Source organism: Phyllobates terribilis, unplaced genomic scaffold, assembly GCF_046119375.1.
Source record: "Phyllobates terribilis strain yellow unplaced genomic scaffold, ASM4611937v1 Scaffold_9__5_contigs__length_417890890, whole genome shotgun sequence".
NCBI classification, from domain to species: Eukaryota; Metazoa; Chordata; class Amphibia; order Anura; family Dendrobatidae; genus Phyllobates; species Phyllobates terribilis.
In genome coordinates, this window is record NW_027362769.1 from 399,875,880 (window position 1) to 399,896,280 (window position 20,401).

Sequence of the window (20,401 nt, forward strand, 5' to 3'; positions counted from 1 at the left end):
CAGTATGCAGACATACACACATGGTACGCAGACATACACACACAGTACGCTGACATACACACACAGTACGCAGACATGCACACACACAGTATACAGACATACACACACACACAGTATGCAGACATACACACACAGTACGCAGACATACACACACACAGTATGCCGACATACACACACACAGTATGCAGATATACACACATAGTACGCAGACATACACACACACAGTACGCAGACATACATACACACAGTACATAGACATGCACACGCACATAGTACGCAGACATACACACACACACAGTATGCAGACATACACACACAGTACGCAGACATACACACACACAGTACACAGACATGCACATGCACATAGTACGCAGACATACACACACAGTATGCAGATATATACACACACAGTATGCAGACATACACACATAGTACGCAGACATACACACACACAGTATGCAGATATATACACACACAGTATGTAGACATACACACATAGTACGCAGACATACACACACACAGTATGCAGATATGTACACACACAGTATGCAGACATACACACATAGTACGCAGACATACACACAGTATGCAGACATACACACACACACACAGTACGCAGACATGCACACACACAGTACGCAAACATGCACACACAGTACACAGACATACACACACAGTATGCAGACATACACACACACAGTATGCAAACATGCACACACACAGTACGCAGACATACACACACAGTACGCAGACATACACACACACAGTACGCAGACATACACACACTGTACGCAGACATGCACACACACAGTACGCAGACATACACACACAGTACGCAGACATACACACACAGTACGCAGACATGCACACACAGTATGCAGACAGGCACACACACAGTATGCAGACATGCACACACACAGTACGCAGACATACACACATAGTACACAGACACACACACACAGTATGCAGACATGCACACACGCAGTATGCAGACATACACACACAGTACGCAGACATACACACACAGTATGCAGACATGCACACACACACAGTACACAGACATGTACACGCACACTGTACGCAGACATGCACACACACACAGTACGCAGACATACATACACACAGTATGCAGATATGTACACACACAGTATGCCGACATACACACACACACACACATACAGTACGCAGACATACACACATAGTACGCAGACACACACAGTATGCAGACATGCACACACACACAGTATGCCGACATACACACACACAGTATGCCGACATACACACACACACAGTACGCAGACATGCACACACACAGTACGCAGACATACACACACAGTACGCAGACATACACACACACAGTATGCAGACATGCACACACACAGTATGCAGATACACACACACACAGTACGCAGACATACACACACATACACACTATGCCGACATACACACACACAGTATGCAGACATGCACACACACAGTATGCAGATACACACACACACAGTACGCAGACATACACACACACACACAGTATGCCGACATACACACACACACAGTACGCAGACATATACACACAAAAACACACAGTATGCCGACATACACACACAGTACGCAGACATACACACACACGCGGTATGCCGACATACACACACACAGTACGCAGACATACACACACACACAGTATGCCGACATACACACACACAGTACGCAGACATACACACACACAGTATGCCGACATACACACACACAGTACGCAGACATGCACACACACAGTATGCGGCATACACACACACAGTACGCAGACATACACACACACACAGTATGCCGACATACACACACACACACACAGTATGCCGACATACACACACAGTACGCAGACATACACACACACTCACAGTATGCCGACATACACACTCAGTACGCAGACATACACACACACACACATTATGCCGACATACACACACACACAGTACGCAGACATACACACACAGTACACAGTATGCAGACATACACACAGTACGCAGACATACACACACAGAATGCAGACATGCACACACACAGTACGCAGACATACACACAAACAGTACGCAGACATGCACACATACACACAGTACACAGACATGCACACACACAGTACGCAAACATACACACAAACAGTACGCAGACATGCACACACACACAGTACGCAGACATGCACACACACAGTACGCAGACATACACACAAACAGTACGCAGACATGCACACACACACAGTACGCAGACATACACACACACAGTACGCAGACATACACACACACAGTACGCAGACATGCACACACAGTACGCAGACATACACACACAGTATGCAGACATACACACACAGTTTGCAGACATACACACACAGTACGCAGACATACACACACACAGTACGCAGATATAGACACACAGTATGCAGACATACACACAAACAGTATGCAGACATACACACACAGTATGCAGACATACACACACACAGTACGCAGATATAGACACACAGTATGCAGACATACACACACAGTACGCAGACATACACACACACAGTACGCAGATATAGACACACAGTATGCAGACATACACACAAACAGTATGCAGACATACACACACAGTACACAGACATGCACACACACACAGTACACAGACATGCACACACACAGTACGCAGACATACACACAAACAGTACGCAGACATACACACACACACAGTACACAGACATGCACACACACAGTACGCAGACATGCACACACACAGTACGCAGACATACACACACAGTACGCAGACATACACACACACACAGTATGCAAACATACACACACAGTATGCAGACATACACACACACACACACAGTATGCAGACATACACACAGTACGCAGACATACACACACACACAGTATGCAGACATACACACACAGTAGGCAGACATACACACACAGTACGCAGACATACACACACACAGTATGCAGACATACACACAGTACGCAGACATACACACAGTACACAGACATAAATTCACACACAGTACACAGACATGCACACACACAGAGTATGCAGACATGCACACACACACAGTACACAGACATGTACACGCACACAGTACGCAGACATGCACACACACAGTACGCAGACATACATACACACAGTATGCAGATATGTACACACACAGTATGCAGACATACACACATAGGACGCAGACACACACACACAGTATACAGACATACACACACACACAGTACGCAAAAATGCACACACACAGTACACAGACATACACACACACACAGTATGCAGACATGCACACACACAGTACGCAGACATACACACACACAGTATGCAGACATGCACACACACAGTATGCAGACATACACACACACAGTATGCAGACATGCACACACACAGTATGCAGACATACACACACACAGTACTCAGACATACACACACACACAGTATGCAGAGATACACACACAGTATGCAGACATACACACACAGTATGCAGACATGCACACACACAGTACGCAGACATACACACACAGTACGCAGACATACACACACACAGTATGCAGACATACACACACACAGTATGCAGACATACACACACACACAGTATGCAGACATACGCACACAGTATGCAGACATGCACACACACAGTATGCAGACATACACACACACACAGTACGCAGACATACACACACAGTATGCAGACATACACACACACAGTATGCAGACATACACACTCAGTATGCAGACATACACACACACACAGTACGCAGACATACACACACAGTATGCAGACATGCACACACACAGTATGCAGATATGCACACACACAGTATGCAGACATGCACACACACACAGTACGCAGACATACACACACAGTATGCAGACATGCACACACACAGTACGCAGACATGCACACACACAGTACGCAGACATGCACACACACAGTATGCAGACATACACACACACACAGTACGCAGACATACACACACAGTATGCAGACATACACACACACAGTATGCAGACATACACACTCAGTATGCAGACATACACACACACACAGTACGCAGACATACACACACAGTATGCAGACATGCACACACACAGTATGCAGATATGCACACACACAGTATGCAGACATGCACACACACACAGTACGCAGACATACACACACAGTATGCAGACATGCACACACACAGTACGCAGACATGCACACACACAGTACGCAGACATGCACACACACAGTACGCAGACATACACACACACACAGTATGCAGACATGCACACACACAGTACGCAGACATGCACACACACAGTACGCAGACATACACACACACAGTATGCAGACATACACACACAGTAAGGAGACATACACACACCGTACGCAGACATACACACACAGTACGCAGACATACACACACAGTACGCAGACATACACACACACACAGTATGCAGACATGCACACACACAGTACGCAGACATGCACACACACAGTACGCAGACATACACACACACAGTATTCAGACATACACACACAGTACGCAGACATACACACACAGTATGCAGACATACACACACACAGTACACAGACATGCACACACAGTATGCAGACATACACACACACAGTATGGAGACATACACACACAGTACATAGACATGCACACACAGTATGCAGACATACACACACACAGTATGCCGACATACACACACACACACAGTACGCAGACATACACACACACACACACACACAGTATGCAGACATACACACACAGTATGCAGACATACACACACAGTATGCAGACATGCACACACACAGTATGCAGACATACACACACAATACGCAGACATGCACACACAGTATGCAGACATACACACACACAGTATGCAGACATGCACACACAGTATGCAGACATACACACACACAGTATGCAGACATGCACACACAGTATGCAGACATACACACACACAGTATGCAGACATGCACACACACAGTATGCAGACATACACACACACAGTATGCAGACATGCACACACATGCACATGGTACACAGATATGCACACATACAATACGCAGACATGCACATACACACACAGTATGCAGACATGCACACACACAGTATGCAGACATGCACACCCATGCACATGGTACACAGATATGCACACATACGATACGCAGACATGCACATACACAAACAGATATACAGATATGTACACATACAGACATACATACATATTTGAACACATTCTTAAAAACATATAAAACAGACATAAATATATAAACTCTGTCATACACACTGACATACACACCCACATTAGAAATATATTTAATATGTGGTTTGGGGAAGTTGGCGACAAGCCTCACTCACCTGCCCCCGGCCTGTGTCCTGTCCAGCTCCTCATGTGACCGCGCAGGGCTGCCGGCGAGTCTGATGGCCGTCACAGACATGCCCTAGATTATCAGGGGGGCTCACTCACCATCAGGACCCTGGACCATCAGGGGCCCCCCCTCGCTGTCTGGGCCCGGGTCGCTCCCCCAGCATCTGTACAGGACCTCTCTCTGGCGCTGCTAGATTGCTAGGACTTCAGATATGGCCGCGCACAGTGCGCTGTGCAGCTGTGTCTGGTAGTGTCATTATCATTACTACCAGACACAGACGCAAAGCGCACTGCGCGCGGCCATATCTGAGGTGCCGGCAATTAAGCTGCAGCGCTGGTGGAGCGGGGAGTGCAGGAGGGGGCCCCGATGCAGAGTGGTGTGGCCAGTCCTGAACCTGAACCTGAACCCCGGGGCCTTGTGTGGCCAGTCCTGAACCTGAACCCCTGGTCCTTGTGTGGCCAGTCCTGAACCTGAACCCCTGGTCCTTGTGTGGCCAGTCCTGAACCGGAACCACTAGTCCTTGTGTGGCCAGTCCTGAACTTGAACCCAGGGGCCTAGTACGGCCAGTCCTGAATCTGATCCCCTGCTCCTTGTGCGGCCAGTCCTGGGCCTGAACTCCTGGTCCTTGTGCGGCCAGTCCTGAATCTGAACCCCTGGTCCTTGTGCGGCCATTCCTGAACCTGAACCCCGTGGCCTTGTGTGGCCAGTCCTGAAAATGAACCCCTGGTCCTTGTGCGGCCAGTCCTGAACCTGAACCCCTGGTCCTTGTGTGGCCAGTCCTGAACCTGAACGCCTTGTCCTTGTGTGGCCAGTCCTGAACCTGAGCCCCTGGTCCTTGTGTGGCCAGTCCTGAACCTGACCCCAGGGGCCTTGTGTGGCCAGTCCTGAACCTGAACCCCTGGTCCTTGTGCGACCAGTCCTGAATCTGATCCCCTGGTCCTTGTGCAGCCAGTCCTCAAACGGAGCCCCTGGGCCTTGTGTGGCCAGTCCTGAACCTGAACCCAGGGGCCTTGTGTGGCCAGTCCTGAACATGAACCCCTGGCCCTTGTGCGACCAGTCCTGAATCTGAACCCCTGGTCCTTGTGCGGCCAGTCCTGAATCTGAACTCCTGGTCCTTATGCGGCCAGTCCTGAACCTGAAACCCTGGTCCTTGTGTGGCCAGTCATGAACCTGAACCCCTGTTCCTTGTATGGCCAGTCCTGAACCTGAACCCAGGAGCCTTGTGTGGCCAGTCCTGAACTTGAACCCCTGGTCCTTGTGCGGCCAGTCCTGAATCTGAACCCCTGGTCCTTGTGCGGCCATTCCTAAACCTGAACCCCGGGGCCTTGTGTGGCCAGTCCTGAACCTGAACCCCTGGTCCTTGTGCGGCCAGTCCTGAACCTGAACCCCTGGTCCTTGTGTGGCTAGTCCTCAACCTGAACGCCTTGTCCTTGTGTGGCCAGTCCTGAACCTGAACCCTTGGTCCTTGTGCGGCCAGTCCTGAACCTGAAGCCCTGGTCCTTGTGTGGCCAGTCCTGAACCTGAACCCCTGGTCCTTGTGCGACCAGTCCTGAATCTGATCCCCTGGTCCTTGTGCAGCCAGTCCTCAACCGGAACCCCTGGTCCTTGTGTGGCCAGTCCTGAACCTGAACCCAGGGGCGTTGTGTGGCCAGTCCTGAACATGAACCCCTGGTCCTTGTGCGACCAGTCCTGAATCTGAACCCCTGGTCCTTGTGCGGCCAGTCCTGAATCTGAACTCCTGGTCCTTATGCGGCCAGTCCTGAACCTGAACCCCTGGTCCTTGTGTGGCCAGTCCTGAACCTGAACCCCTGGTCCTTGTATGGCCAGTCCTGAACCTGAACCCAGGGGCCTTGTGTGGCCAGTCCTGAACCTGAACCCCTGGTCCTTGTGCGGCCAGTCCTGAATCTGAACCCCTGGTCCTTGTGCGGCCATTCCTGAATCTGATCCCCTGGTCCTTGTGCAGCCTGTCTTGAATCTGATCCCCTGCTCCTTGTGCGGCCAGTCCTGGGCCTGAAGTCCTGGTCCTTGTGCGGCCAGTCCTGAATCTGAACCCCTGCTCCTTGTGTGGCCAGTCCTGAGCCTGAACCCCTGGTCCTTGTGTGGCCAGTCCTGAATCTGAACCCAGGGGCCTTGTGTGGCCAGTCATGAACCTGAACCCCTGGTCCTTGTGCGACCAGTCCTGAGCCTGAACCCCTGGTCCTTGTGTTGGCAGTCCTGAACCTGAACCCAGGGGCCTTGTGTGGCCAGTCCTGAACCTGAAACCCTGGTCCTTGTGCGACCAGTCCTCAACCTGAACCCCTGGTCCGTGTGCGGCCAGTCCTGAATCTGAACCCCTGGTCCTTGGGCGGCCAGCCCTGAATCTGAACTCTTGGTCCTTATGTGGCCAGTCCTGAACCTGAACCCCTGGTCCTTGTGTGGCCAGTCCTGAACCTGAACCCAGGGGCCTTGTGTGGCCAGTCCTGAACCTGAACCCCTGGTCCTTGTGCAGCCAGTCCTGAATCTCATCCCCTGCTCCTTGTGCGGCTAGCCCTGGGCCTGAACTCCTGGTCTTTGTGCGGCCAGTCCTGAATCTGAACCCCTAGTCCTTGTGTGGCCATTCCTGAATCTGATCCCCTGGTCCTTGTGCAGCCAGTCCTGAATCTAATCCCCTGCTACTTTTGTGGCCAGTCCTGGGCCTGAACCCTTGGTCTTTGTGCAGCCAGTCCTGAATCTGAACCCCTGGTCCCTGTGCAGCCAGTCCTGAATCTGAACCCCTGGTCTTTGTGCGGCCAGTCCTGAATCTGAACCCCTGGTCCTTGTGTGGCCTGTCCTGGGCCTGAACCCCTGGTCCTTGTGCAGCCAGTCCTGAATTTAATCCCCTGCTACTTGTGTGGCCAGTCCTGAGCCTGAACCCCTGGTCTTTGTGCAGCCAGTCCTAAATCTGATCCCCTGGTCCTTGTGCAGCCAGTCCTGAATCTGAACCCCTGGTCCTTGTGTGGCCAGTCCTGAACCTGAACCCCTGGTCCTTGTGCGGCCAGTCCTGAATCTGAACCCCTGGTCCTTGTGCGGCCATTCCTGAATCTGATCCCCTGGTCCTTGTGCAGCCTGTCCTGAATCTGATCCCCTGCTCCTTGTGCGGCCAGTCCTGGGCCTGAAGTCCTGGTCCTTGTGCGGCCAGTCCTGAATCTGAACCCATGGTCCTTGTGCGGCCAGTCCTGAGCCTGAACCCCTGGTCCTTGTGTGGCCAGTCCTGAACCTGAACCCAGGGGCCTTGTGTGGCCAGTCCTGAACCTGAACCCCTGGTCCTTGTGCGACCAGTCCTGAGCCTGAACCCCTGGTCCTTGTGTGGCCAGTCCTGAGCCTGAACCCAGGGGCCTTGTGTGGCCAGTCCTGAACCTGAACCCCTGGTCCTTGTGTGGCCAGTCCTGAATCTGAACCCCTGGTCCTTGTGCGACCATTACTGAATCTGAACCCCTGGTCCTTGTGCGGCCATTCCTGAATCTGATCCCCTGGTCCTTGCGTGGCCAGTCCTGAATCTCATCCCCTGCTCCTTGTGCGACCAGCCCTGGGCCTGAACTCCTGGTCCTTGTGCGGCCAGTCCTGAATCTGAACCCCTAGTCCTTGTGTGGCCATTCCTGAATCTGAACCCCTGGTCCTAGTGCAGCCAGTCCTGAATCTAATCCCCTTCTACTTGTGTGGCCAGTCCTGGGCCTGAACCCTTGGTCTTTGTGCAGCCAGTCCTGAATCTGAACCCCTGGTCCCTGTGCAGCCAGTCCTGAATCTGAACCCCTGGTCCTTGTGCGGCCAGTCCTGAATCTGAATCCCTGGTCCTTGTGTGGCCAGTCCTGGGCCTGAACCCCAGGTCCTTGCGCAGCCAGTCCTGAATTTAATCCCCTGCTACTTGTGTGGCCAGTCCTGGGCCTGAACCCCTCGTCTTTGTGCAGCCAGTCCTAAATCTGATCCCCTGGTCCTTGTGCAGCCAGTCCTAAATCTGATCCCCTGCTACTTGTGCAGCCAGTCCTGAATCTGAACCCCTGGTCCTTGTGCGGCTAGTCCTGAATCTGAACCCCTGGACCTTGTGCGGCCAGTCCTGGACCTGAACCCCTGGTCCTTGTGCAGCCAGTTCTGAATCTGATCCCCTGGTCCTTGTGCAGCCAGTCCTGAATCTGAACCCCTGGTCCTTGTGCGGCAAGTCCTGGGCCTGAACCCCTGGTCCTTGTGCGGCCAGTCCTGGGCCTGAACCCCTGGTTCTTGTGCGGCCTGTCCTGGGCCTGAACCCCTGGTCCTTGTGCGGCCAGTCCTGGGCCTGAACCCCTGGTCCTTGTGGAGCCTGTCCTGGGCCTGAACCCCTGGTTCTTGTGCGGCCTGTCCTGGGCCTGAACCCCTGGTTCTTGTGCGGCCAGTCCTGGGCCTGAACCCCTGGTCCTTGTACGGCCTGTCCTGAACCTGAACCCCTGGTCCTTGTGCGACCAGTCCTGAATCTGATCCCCTAGTCCTTGTGCAGCCAGTCCTCAACCGGAGCCCCTGGGCCTTGTGTGGCCAGTCCTGAACCTGAACCCAGGGGCCTTGTGTGACCAGTCCTGAACATGAACCCCTGGCCCTTGTGCGACCAGTCCTGAATCTGAACCCCTGGTCCTTGTGCGGCCAGTCCTGAATCTGAACTCCTGGTCCTTATGCGGCCAGTCCTGAACCTGAAACCCTGGTCCTTGTGTGGCCAGTCATGAACCTGAACCCCTGTTCCTTGTATGGCCAGTCCTGAACCTGAACCCAGGGGCCTTGTGTGGCCAGTCCTGAACTTGAACCCCTGGTCCTTGTGCGGCCAGTCCTGAATCTGAACCCCTGGTCCTTGTGCGGCCATTCCTGAACCTGAACCCCGGGGCCTTGTGTGGCCAGTCCTGAACCTGAACCCCTGGTCCTTGTGCGGCCAGTCCTGAACCTGAACCCCTGGTCCTTGTGTGGCTAGTCCTCAACCTGAACGCCTTGTCCTTGTGTGGCCAGTCCTGAACCTGAACCCTTGGTCCTTGTGCGGCCAGTCCTGAACCTGAAGCCCTGGTCCTTGTGTGGCCAGTCCTGAACCTGAACTCAGGGGCCTTGTGTGGCCAGTCCTGAACCTGAACCCCTGGTCCTTGTGCGACCAGTCCTGAACCTGAACCCCTGGTCCTTGTGTGGCCAGTCCTGAATCTGATCCGCTGGTCCTTGTGCAGCCAGTCCTCAACCGGAACCCCTGGTCCTTGTGTGGCCAGTCCTGAACCTGAACCCAGGGGCCTTGTGTGGCCAGTCCTGAACATGAACCCCTGGTCCTTGTGCGACCAGTCCTGAATCTGAACCCCTGGTCCTTGTGCGGCCAGTCCTGAATCTGAACTCCTGGTCCTTATGTGGCCAGTCCTGAACCTGAACCCCTGGTCCTTGTGTGGCCAGTCCTGAACCTGAACCCCTGGTCCTTGTATGGCCAGTCCTGAACCTGAACCCAGGGGCCTTGTGTGGCCAGTCCTGAACCTGAACCCCTGGTCCTTGTGCGGCCAGTCCTGAATCTGAACCCCTGGTCCTTGTGCGGCCATTCCTGAATCTGATCCCCTGGTACTTGTGCAGCCTGTCTTGAATCTGATCCCCTGCTCCTTGTGCGGCCAGTCCTGGGCCTGAAGTCCTGGTCCTTGTGCGGCCAGTCCTGAATCTGAACCCCTGCTCCTTGTGTGGCCAGTCCTGAGCCTGAACCCCTGGTCCTTGTGTGGCCAGTCCTGAATCTGAACCCAGGGGCCTTGTGTGGCCAGTCATGAACCTGAACCCCTGGTCCTTGTGCGACCAGTCCTGAGCCTGAACCCCTGGTCCTTGTGTTGGCAGTCCTGAACCTGAACCCAGGGGCCTTGTGTGGCCAGTCCTGAACCTGAAACCCTGGTCCTTGTGCGACCAGTCCTCAACCTGAACCCCTGGTCCGTGTGCGACCAGTCCTGAATCTGAACCCCTGGTCCTTGGGCGGCCAGCCCTGAATCTGAACTCTTGGTCCTTATGTGGCCAGTCCTGAACCTGAACCCCTGGTCCTTGTGTGGCCAGTCCTGAACCTGAACCCAGGGGCCTTGTGTGGCCAGTCCTGAACCTGAACCCCTGGTCCTTGTGCAGCCAGTACTGAATCTGAACCCCTGGTCCTTGTGCGGCCATTCCTGAATCTGATCCCCTGGTCCTTGTGTGGCCAGTCCTGAATCTCATCCCCTGCTCCTTGTGCGGCCAGCCCTGGGGGGCCTGAACTCCTGGTCCTTGTGAGGCCAGTCCTGAATCTGAACCCCTAGTCCTTGTGTGGCCATTTCTGAATCTGAACCCCTGGTCCTTGTGCAGCCAGTCCTGAATCTAATCCCCTGCTACTTGTGTGGCCAGTCCTGGGCCTGAACCCTTGGTCTTTGTGCAGTCAGTCCTGAATCTGAACCCCTGGTCCCTGTGCAGCCAGTCCTGAATCTGAACGCCTTGTCCTTGTGCGGCCAGTCCTGAATCTGAACCCCTGGTCCTTGTGTGGCCAGTCCTGGGCCTGAACCCCTTGTCCTTGCGCAGCCAGTCCTGAATTTAATCCCCTGCTACTTGTGTGGCTAGTCGTGGGCCTCAACCCCTGGTCTTTGTGCAGCCAGTCCTAAATCTGATCCCCTGGTCCTTGTGCAGCCAGTCCTGAATCTGAACCCCTGGTCCTTGTGCGGCCAGTCTTGAATCTGAACCACCCCTGGTCCTTGTGCGGCCAGTCCTGGGCCTGAACCCCTGGTCCTTGTGTGGCCAGTCCTGAACCTGAATGCCTTGTCCTTGTGTGGCCAGTCCTGAACCTGAACCCCTGGTCCTTGTGTGGCCAGTCCTAAACCTGAACCCCTGGTCCTTGTGTGGCCAGTCCTGAACCTGAACGCCTTGTCTTTGTGTGGCCAGTCCTGAACCTGAACCCCTGGTCCTTGTGCGGCCAGTCCTGAACTTGAACCCCTGGTCCCTGTGTGGCCAGTCCTGAACCCAGGGGCCTTGTGTGGCCAGTCCTGAACCTGAACCCCTGGTCCTTGTGCGACCAGTCCTGAATCTGATCCCCTGCTACTTGTGTGGCTAGTCCTGGGCCTCAACCCCTGGTCTTTGTGCAGCCAGTCCTAAATCTGATCCCCTGGTCCTTGTGCAGCCAGTCCTGAATCTGAACCCCTGGTCCTTGTGCGGCCAGTCTTGAATCTGAACCACCCCTGGTCCTTGTGCGGCCAGTCCTGGGCCTGAACCCCTGGTCCTTGTGTGGCCAGTCCTGAACCTGAATGCCTTGTCCTTGTGTGGCCAGTCCTGAACCTGAACCCCTGGTCCTTGTGTGGCCAGTCCTAAACCTGAACCCCTGGTCCTTGTGTGGCCAGTCCTGAACCTGAACGCCTTGTCCTTGTGTGGCCAGTCCTGAACCTGAACCCCTGGTCCTTGTGCGGCCAGTCCTGAACCTGAACCCCTGGTCCCTGTGTGGCCAGTCCTGAACCTGAACCCAGGGGCCTTGTGTGGCCAGTCCTGAACCTGAACCCCTGGTCCTTGTGCGACCAGTCCTGAATCTGATCCCCTGGTCCTTGTGCAGCCAGTTCTCAACCGGAACCCCTGGTCCTTGTGTGGCCAGTCCTGAACCTGAACCCAGGGGACTTGTGTGGCCAGTCCTGAACATGAACCCCTGGTCCTTGTGTGACCAGTCCTGAATCTGAACCCCTGGTCCTTGTGCGGCCAGTCCTGAAACTGAACTCCTGGTCCTTATGAGGCCAGTCCTGAACCTGAACCCCTGGTCCTTGTGTGGCCAGTCCTGAACCTGAACCCCTGGTCCTTGTAAAGCCAGTCCTGAACCTGAACCCAGGGGCCTTGTGTGGCCAGTCCTGAACCTGAACCCCTGGTCCTTGTGTGGCCAGTCCTGAATCTGAACCCCTGGTCCCTCTGCGGCCATTCCTGAATCTGATCCCCTGGTCCTTGTGCAGCCTGTCCTGAATCTGATCCCCTGCTCCTTGTGCGGCCAGTCCTGGGCCTGAACTCTTGGTCCTTGTGCAGCCAGTCCTGAATCTGAACCCATGGTCCTTGTGCGGCCAGTCCTGAGCCTGAACTCCTGGTCCTTGTGTGGCCAGTCCTGAACCTGAATCCAGGGGCCTTGTGTGGCCAGTCCTGAACCTGAACCCGTGGTCCTTGTGCGACCAGTCCTGAGCCTGAACCCCTGATCCTTGTGTGGCCAGTCCTGAACCTGAACCCAGGGGCCTTGTGTGGCCAGTCCTGAACCTGAACCCCTGGTCCTTGTGCGACCAGTCCTGAACCTGAACCCCTGGTCCTTGTGCGACCAGTCCTGAATCTGAACCCCTGGTCCTTGGGCGGCCAGTCCTGAATCTGAACCCCTGGTCCTTGTGTGGCCAGTCCTGAACCTGAACCCAGGGGCCTTGTGTGGCCAGTCCTGAACCTGAACCCAGGGGCCTTGTGTGGCCAGTCCTGAACCTGAACCCCTGGTCCTTGTGCGGCCAGTCCTGAATCTGAACCCCTGGTCCTTGTGCGACCATTACTGAATCTGAACCCCTGGTCCTTGTGCGGCCATTCCTGAATCTGATCCCCTGGTCCTTGTGTGGCCAGTCCTGAATCTCATCCCCTGCTCCTTGTGCGGCTAGCCCTGGGCCTGAACTCCTGGTCTTTGTGCGGCCAGTCCTGAATCTGAACCCCTAGTCCTTGTGTGGCCATTCCTGAATCTGATCCCCTGGTCCTTGTGCAGCCAGTCCTGAATCTAATCCCCTGCTACTTTTGTGGCCAGTCCTGGGCCTGAACCCTTGGTCTTTGTGCAGCCAGTCCTGAATCTGAACCCCTGGTCCCTGTGCAGCCAGTCCTGAATCTGAACCCCTGGTCCTTGTGCGGCCAGTCCTGAATCTGAACCCCTGGTCCTTGTGTGGCCTGTCCTGGGCCTGAACCCCTGGTCCTTGTGCAGCCAGTCCTGAATTTAATCCCCTGCTACTTGTGTGGCCAGTCCTGAGCCTGAACCCCTGGTCTTTGTGCAGCCAGTCCTAAATCTGATCCCCTGGTCCTTGTGCAGCCAGTCCTGAATCTGAACCCCTGGTCCTTGTGTGGCCAGTCCTGAACCTGAACCCCTGGTCCTTGTGCGGTCAGTCCTGAATCTGAACCCCTGGTCCTTGTGCGGCCATTCCTGAATCTGATCCCCTGGTCCTTGTGCAGCCTGTCCTGAATCTGATCCCCTGCTCCTTGTGCGGCCAGTCCTGGGCCTGAACTCCTGGTCCTTGTGCGGCCAGTCCTGAATCTGAACCCATGGTCCTTGTGCGGCCAGTCCTGAGCCTGAACCCCTGGTCCTTGTGTGGCCAGTCCTGAACCTGAACCCAGGGGCCTTGTGTGGCCAGTCCTGAACCTGAACCCCTGGTCCTTGTGCGACCAGTCCTGAGCCTGAACCCCTGGTCCTTGTGTGGCCAGTCCTGAACCTGAACCCAGGGGCCTTGTGTGGCCAGTCCTGAACCTGAACCCCTGGTCCTTGTGCGACCAGTCCTGAACCTGAACCCCTGGTCCTTGTGCGACCAGTCCTGAATCTGAACCCCTGGTCCTTGGGCGGCCAGTCCTGAATCTGGACTCCTGGTCCTTATGTGGCCAGTCCTGAACCTGAACCCCTGGTCCTTGTGTGGCCAGTCCTGAACCTGAACCCAGGGGCCTTGTGTGGCCAGTCCTGAACCTGAACCCCTGGTCCTTGTGTGGCCAGTCCTGAATCTGAACCCCTGGTCCTTGTGCGACCATTACTGAATCTGAACCCCTGGTCCTTGTGCGGCCATTCCTGAATCTGATCCCCTGGTCCTTGCGTGGCCAGTCCTGAATCTCATCCCCTGCTCCTTGTGCGACCAGCCCTGGGCCTGAACTCCTGGTCCTTGTGCGGCCAGTCCTGAATCTGAACCCCTAGTCCTTGTGTGGCCATTCCTGAATTTGAACCCCTGGTCCTAGTGCAGCCAGTCCTGAATCTAATCCCCTTCTACTTGTGTGGCCAGTCCTGGGCCTGAACCCTTGGTCTTTGTGCAGCCAGTCCTGAATCTGAACCCCTGGTCCCTGTGCAGCCAGTCCTGAATCTGAACCCCTGGTCCTTGTGCAGCCAGTCCTGAATCTGAACCCCTGGTCCTTGTGTGGCCAGTCCTGGGTCTGAACCCCAGGTCCTTGCGCAGCCAGTCCTGAATTTAATCCCCTGCTACTTGTGTGGCCAGTCCTGGGCCTGAACCCCTCGTCTTTGTGCAGCCAGTCCTAAATCTGATCCCCTGGTCCTTGTGCAGCCAGTCCTAAATCTGATCCCCTGCTACTTGTGCAGCCAGTCCTGAATCTGAACCCCTGGTCCTTGTGCGGCCAGTCCTGAATCTGATCCCCTGGTCCTTGTGCGGCCAGTCCTGGACCTGAACCCCTGGTCCTTGTGCAGCCAGTTCTGAATCTGATCCCCTGGTCCTTGTGCAGCCAGTCCTGAATCTGAACCCCTGGTCCTTGTGCGGCAAGTCCTGGGCCTGAACCCCTGGTCCTTGTGCGGCCAGTCCTGGGCCTGAACCCCTGGTTCTTGTGCGGCCTGTCCTGGGCCTGAACCCCTGGTCCTTGTGCGGCCAGTCCTGGGCCTGAACCCCTGGTCCTTGTGGAGCCTGTCCTGGGCCTGAACCCCTGGTTCTTGTGCGGCCTGTCCTGGGCCTGAACCCCTGGTTCTTGTGCGGCCAGTCCTGGGCCTGAACCCCTGGTCCTTGTACGGCCTGTCCTGGGCCTGAACCCATGGTCCTTGTGCGGCCAGTCCTGGGCCTGAACCCCTGGTCCTTGTGCAGCCAGTTCTGAATCTGATCCCCTGGTCCTTGTGCAGCCAGTCCTGAATCTGATCCCCTGGTCCTTGTGCGGCAAGTCCTGGGCCTGAACCCCTGGTCCTTGTGCGGCCAGTCCTGGGCCTGAACCCCTGGTTCTTGTGCGGCCTGTCCTGGGCCTGAACCCCTGCTCCTTGTGCGGCCAGTCCTGGGCCTGAACCCCTGGTCCTTGTGGAGCCTGTCCTGGGCCTGAACCCCTGGTTCTTGTGCGGCCTGTCCTGGGCCTGAACCCCTGGTTCTTGTTCGGCCAGTCCTGGTCCTGAACCCCTGGTCCTTGTGCGGCCTGTCCTGGGCCTGAACCCATGGTCCTTGTGCGGCCAGTCCTGGGCTTGAACCCCTGGTCCTTGTGCGGCTAGTCCTGGGCCTGAACTCCTGGTCCTTGTGCGGCCAGTCCTGAGCCTGAACCCCTGGTCCTTGTGCGGCCAGTCCTGGGCCTGAACCCATGGTCCTTGTGCGGCCAGTCCTGGGCCTGAACCCCTGGTCCTTGTGCGGCCTGTCCTGGGCCTGAACCCCTGGTTCTTGTGCGGCCAGTCCTGGGCCTGAACCCCTGGTCCTTGTGCGGCCTGTCCTGGGCCTGAACCCATGGTCCTTGTGCGGCCAGTCCTGGGCCTGAACCCCTGGTCCTTGTGCGGCCATTCCTGGGCCTGAACCCCTGGTACTTGTGCGGCCAGGGCCTGAAGCTATATCCAGCAATACGTTAATCCGAAAACTGCATTGGCGGTACCTGGATAAGTTCCCGAGACTCATGTGTCTGAACGTGTACCTATGTCTGTATTCTGCACTGTCCGGACTGTTATACCAGTCTCCGAATCCAGCCCTGTCTGTGACTCCGTGTCAGTATCCATCCTGCCCGAGGAGTAGTGTGAACGGAGCTCGAGTCTGTGTCCATGTCTGCGAACCTAACTCCTGGGGTCAGCATCTGCAGGACCGGGGACTGCCTAGGAGTCGTACCTGGCGGCTATATGCAGCTCAAGCCTGACTCCATCATTAGGAGCTCCAGTGAACACCAGGTAGCCGGTAAGCTACTCCCCTCCTGGGCAAGCCCGGCCCCGTGGCACGGTGGGTCCACCTGTGTGCATGATAATAACACAAAGAGGACAGACCCCATGAAAGACAGACGTTGTCCCCTTTACCTTGTCTCCATTTCTCTCCAGGATAAATGGTCTGTTCCACATCCATATACCCTTGGTAAGGCTTTCTATCCCGGATTTCCACTCAAACCCCTTGAGGGGCTCGTCTTGATCCCCCAGGCTGATCGGCTGCCCATTCTCCTACGAACTAAAAAAAAGAAATGCATCAATTCCTTATGAGAGAGATTGTGAGCGTGTTAAATACTGAGGATTAAGTATTCTCAAGAACAGATTTCTAAATGCATTCCCTCCTCCCAGAAAAATGGAAAAAAATGCTATATAAATATTACAATGGTAAGTAGTTTGGAGCAGATGCAAGCATGATGCCCTCCAGACTTGGGGGGGGGGAGGATATGTACCCATTTGGTCCCCTGCCATGTTGAATGTTACCCCCTGCCCTGCAGGTTATGGCTCCTCACCAGGCTGTGAAGAGCTCTCAGAATATAATTCAGCAGGGTGGACTTTCCTCTTCTCTTCTCTCCGATCACGCAGATGAGGCACAGGGGGTAACCTGAGATCTTACTATCCAAAAAGCATCTGTCAAGAACAGATTCATCCAGACACATCTTGCCGTTTGGATCGAGGAAGACCAGCTGTTTGGCACATGGCGGAGTCTAAGAAGACAATAGTTAGACATATTCAATATTTAGTAAGTGAATAAGATAATTTTATCTCATATCTACTAAGTGGATGGCAAATGCCCAATCGTCTGGCAGAGAAACAGAATTCTTCTCTCCCTTTTCCAAAAGAGTCTCCATGTTGAACCCATGTAAAACATCAGTGTAGCAGATTACTATCTTCTTGACTAGCAGGTGTTGTCACTGGCTCACTGAATAAACACTGGCATGTTACAGGTACCCATAGCGTTCCCTACTATTCTCTACTAACCCACATGATGCAGCTTAGACATAATGTATCGATACAGGTCTGTGCCGAACATCTTTATTAAGGTGTGGAATTTGTTTAATTAAAGCACTCCTGGGTCTGTGTGGGATAGACCATGCTAGACCTTTACATGATGCTCCTAACTCCCTTTTACCTATTAGTTTGGACTGTTACACTCTGACATCTAGATAATTTTTTTTTACCGTGTCACCCACTCATTGACCGAATACTGGCATGATTCAGATACCCATGGCGGTTCCCATTATTTTTTATTAGCCAACATAATACCTTGTCTTGTGTTCTGATGTCATAACAAGTCTGTGTTGTACATTTCATTAAGGACTGGACTTTGCAACAGCTATAATCATTGATACTCAACAATTGGCATTAAGGTATAGAAAGGCACACATGATACAGCACATGCACCTTCCTGGCTTTCACCTACCACTTTGGACTGCTCTTCGACAGCTAGTTGAACATTTGAGACCATTTTGTTCAGGCGGTAGGCAGGTGTGAGCTTCCCACTAGGACAGACTTTCCTGCATTCTGGACAGCAGTAATCAGCGGGTTGTGTGCTGGACCAGTAGGAAGAGATGCAGGTTTTGCAATAGGTGTGCCCGTAGGTGGTAGAAACCGGGTCACTGAGATCATGGAGACAAATGGAGCATATGATATCATCTTTTAGTTTGGAGAAATGTACAGACCCTTCACTTGACTCGGCCATCCTAATTCACAGAAATATCCAGGGGTGAAGAAAAGAAAAGTCACAAGTGTCAACATGATACGTTACATGTATACGTAAAGTAAAGTACAAGAAAAGCAGTCTAAGAGATTAACAGCAACCGCAGCTCTGCTACATCTGTGACGAACCATAGATTAGACAGAGGAAATAGTACAAGAAACGCAGAGACGAAAATATCAGCGACTGATAACTGGTCACATGGCCGGAACCTGGTATACCAGGATCGTACAAACGAAGGGCCCGATTCATTAAAGAAGATTTATCAGAGGGGGCATGGCCAGCTTCTGAGAAGAGAGGACGCATCTAGTGAGAGCTTCGCGCTGAACTCCGTTAACTACCTATCATTCTGCTGAAATCTGGGTGAGAAAAGTATCTAGAGATACCTTACATCATGGGCTTTCTGGCGGGAGACCTTATGAATAGGAAGAGGCACTCCATGGTGGTGGAGAAGCTCTGGGAGTTTGTGAGGCCCTTGACACAAAATGGCGCCGACCCCTGAGGACAACAACAGAGGGAGGAGACGGTGCACGATGATACGGAGGGAGATGGACTACAGGAAGAACCTGAGCTGATGCTGAAACAGGTCTCTACTCAGCTGCTGTCTGCCATACAGGCCTCTACTCTATCTCCCACCGGCAAAATCGATAAGGTAAAAATATATATGGGGCTGCTGAGACTTCAAAACCTGCATGAAGGAGGCTGAGACCAGAGTATCTGCGCTGGAGGACACGTCGGCTCCGGTGGCGGGTAAGTGTTATGATCTGCAGCATGTACTAAGGAAAGATAAGGGAAAGCTGTCCTTACAGTAAGACTAAGCTGAATCCCTATTATGTAGCGAGCTGCCTGTTCCTAGCGAACAGACCCGCCTTAGTCCTCGACTAGTCTGAATGAAGACCTATAGCAAAACAGCAAAAGGGGAGGGGTCCCTAAAAGAGCTAAGGACTGGAACAAAAATGGGACACCTCCTAAACAGAGAAGTTGTTGCAGAACACAAAAAGACAAACTGCCAAAAAGGTACTAGAGGTCCCGAAAGGGCCAAGCGAACTGCCAGAGATAGGCACCGAAGCACCAGGCTAGAGAAACAGTCAAACACTGAAGTCCAGCACAGCCAAAAGGGCGGAGCTGGAATATAAAGGCAGGTGGTCACATGACTGCCAAACACAAGATGGAAAAAAAACAAACAGGAGGGTTCTAACAGTAAGCTCTCACACCTTAAACACTGTCAATATGTGGTCACATAGGGCTGAGGACTTAGAAAACCGGTTCTGCCGGAACAATTTAAGGATTTTGGGTTTCCCTGAACTTGTTGAACGCGGGGATCCCTGTATTTTCATAGAGAATTGGTTCAAAGGTAAACTATCAGATGCATTTGCCATAGAACGAGCCCACCGTGTCCCCGCACGTCCACCTCCACCGGGTGCCCAGCCCAGACCCCTGCTGGCTCGTTTGTTGGGCAGCAGGGATAGAGACACCATCTTAG

The 20,401-nt window shown here is 53.8% G+C and overlaps 1 protein-coding gene across 1 annotated transcript in view; it reads right to left on the bottom strand.

Annotated features, from left to right (window-relative positions):
* Window positions 1-18,903, bottom strand: part of LOC141161429 (RING finger protein 112-like) — a 45,813-nt gene extending 26,910 nt beyond the window's left edge. The window contains exons 1-3 of the mRNA XM_073646238.1: window positions 18,625-18,903; window positions 17,714-17,908; window positions 17,298-17,435 (exon numbers count right to left, since the gene is read on the bottom strand). Of these exons, the coding sequence (XP_073502339.1) occupies window positions 17,298-17,435; window positions 17,714-17,908; window positions 18,625-18,903 (612 nt within the window). The remainder of the gene's footprint in view (window positions 1-17,297; window positions 17,436-17,713; window positions 17,909-18,624) is intronic.
* Between the last annotated feature and the right edge of the window lie 1,498 nt (window positions 18,904-20,401).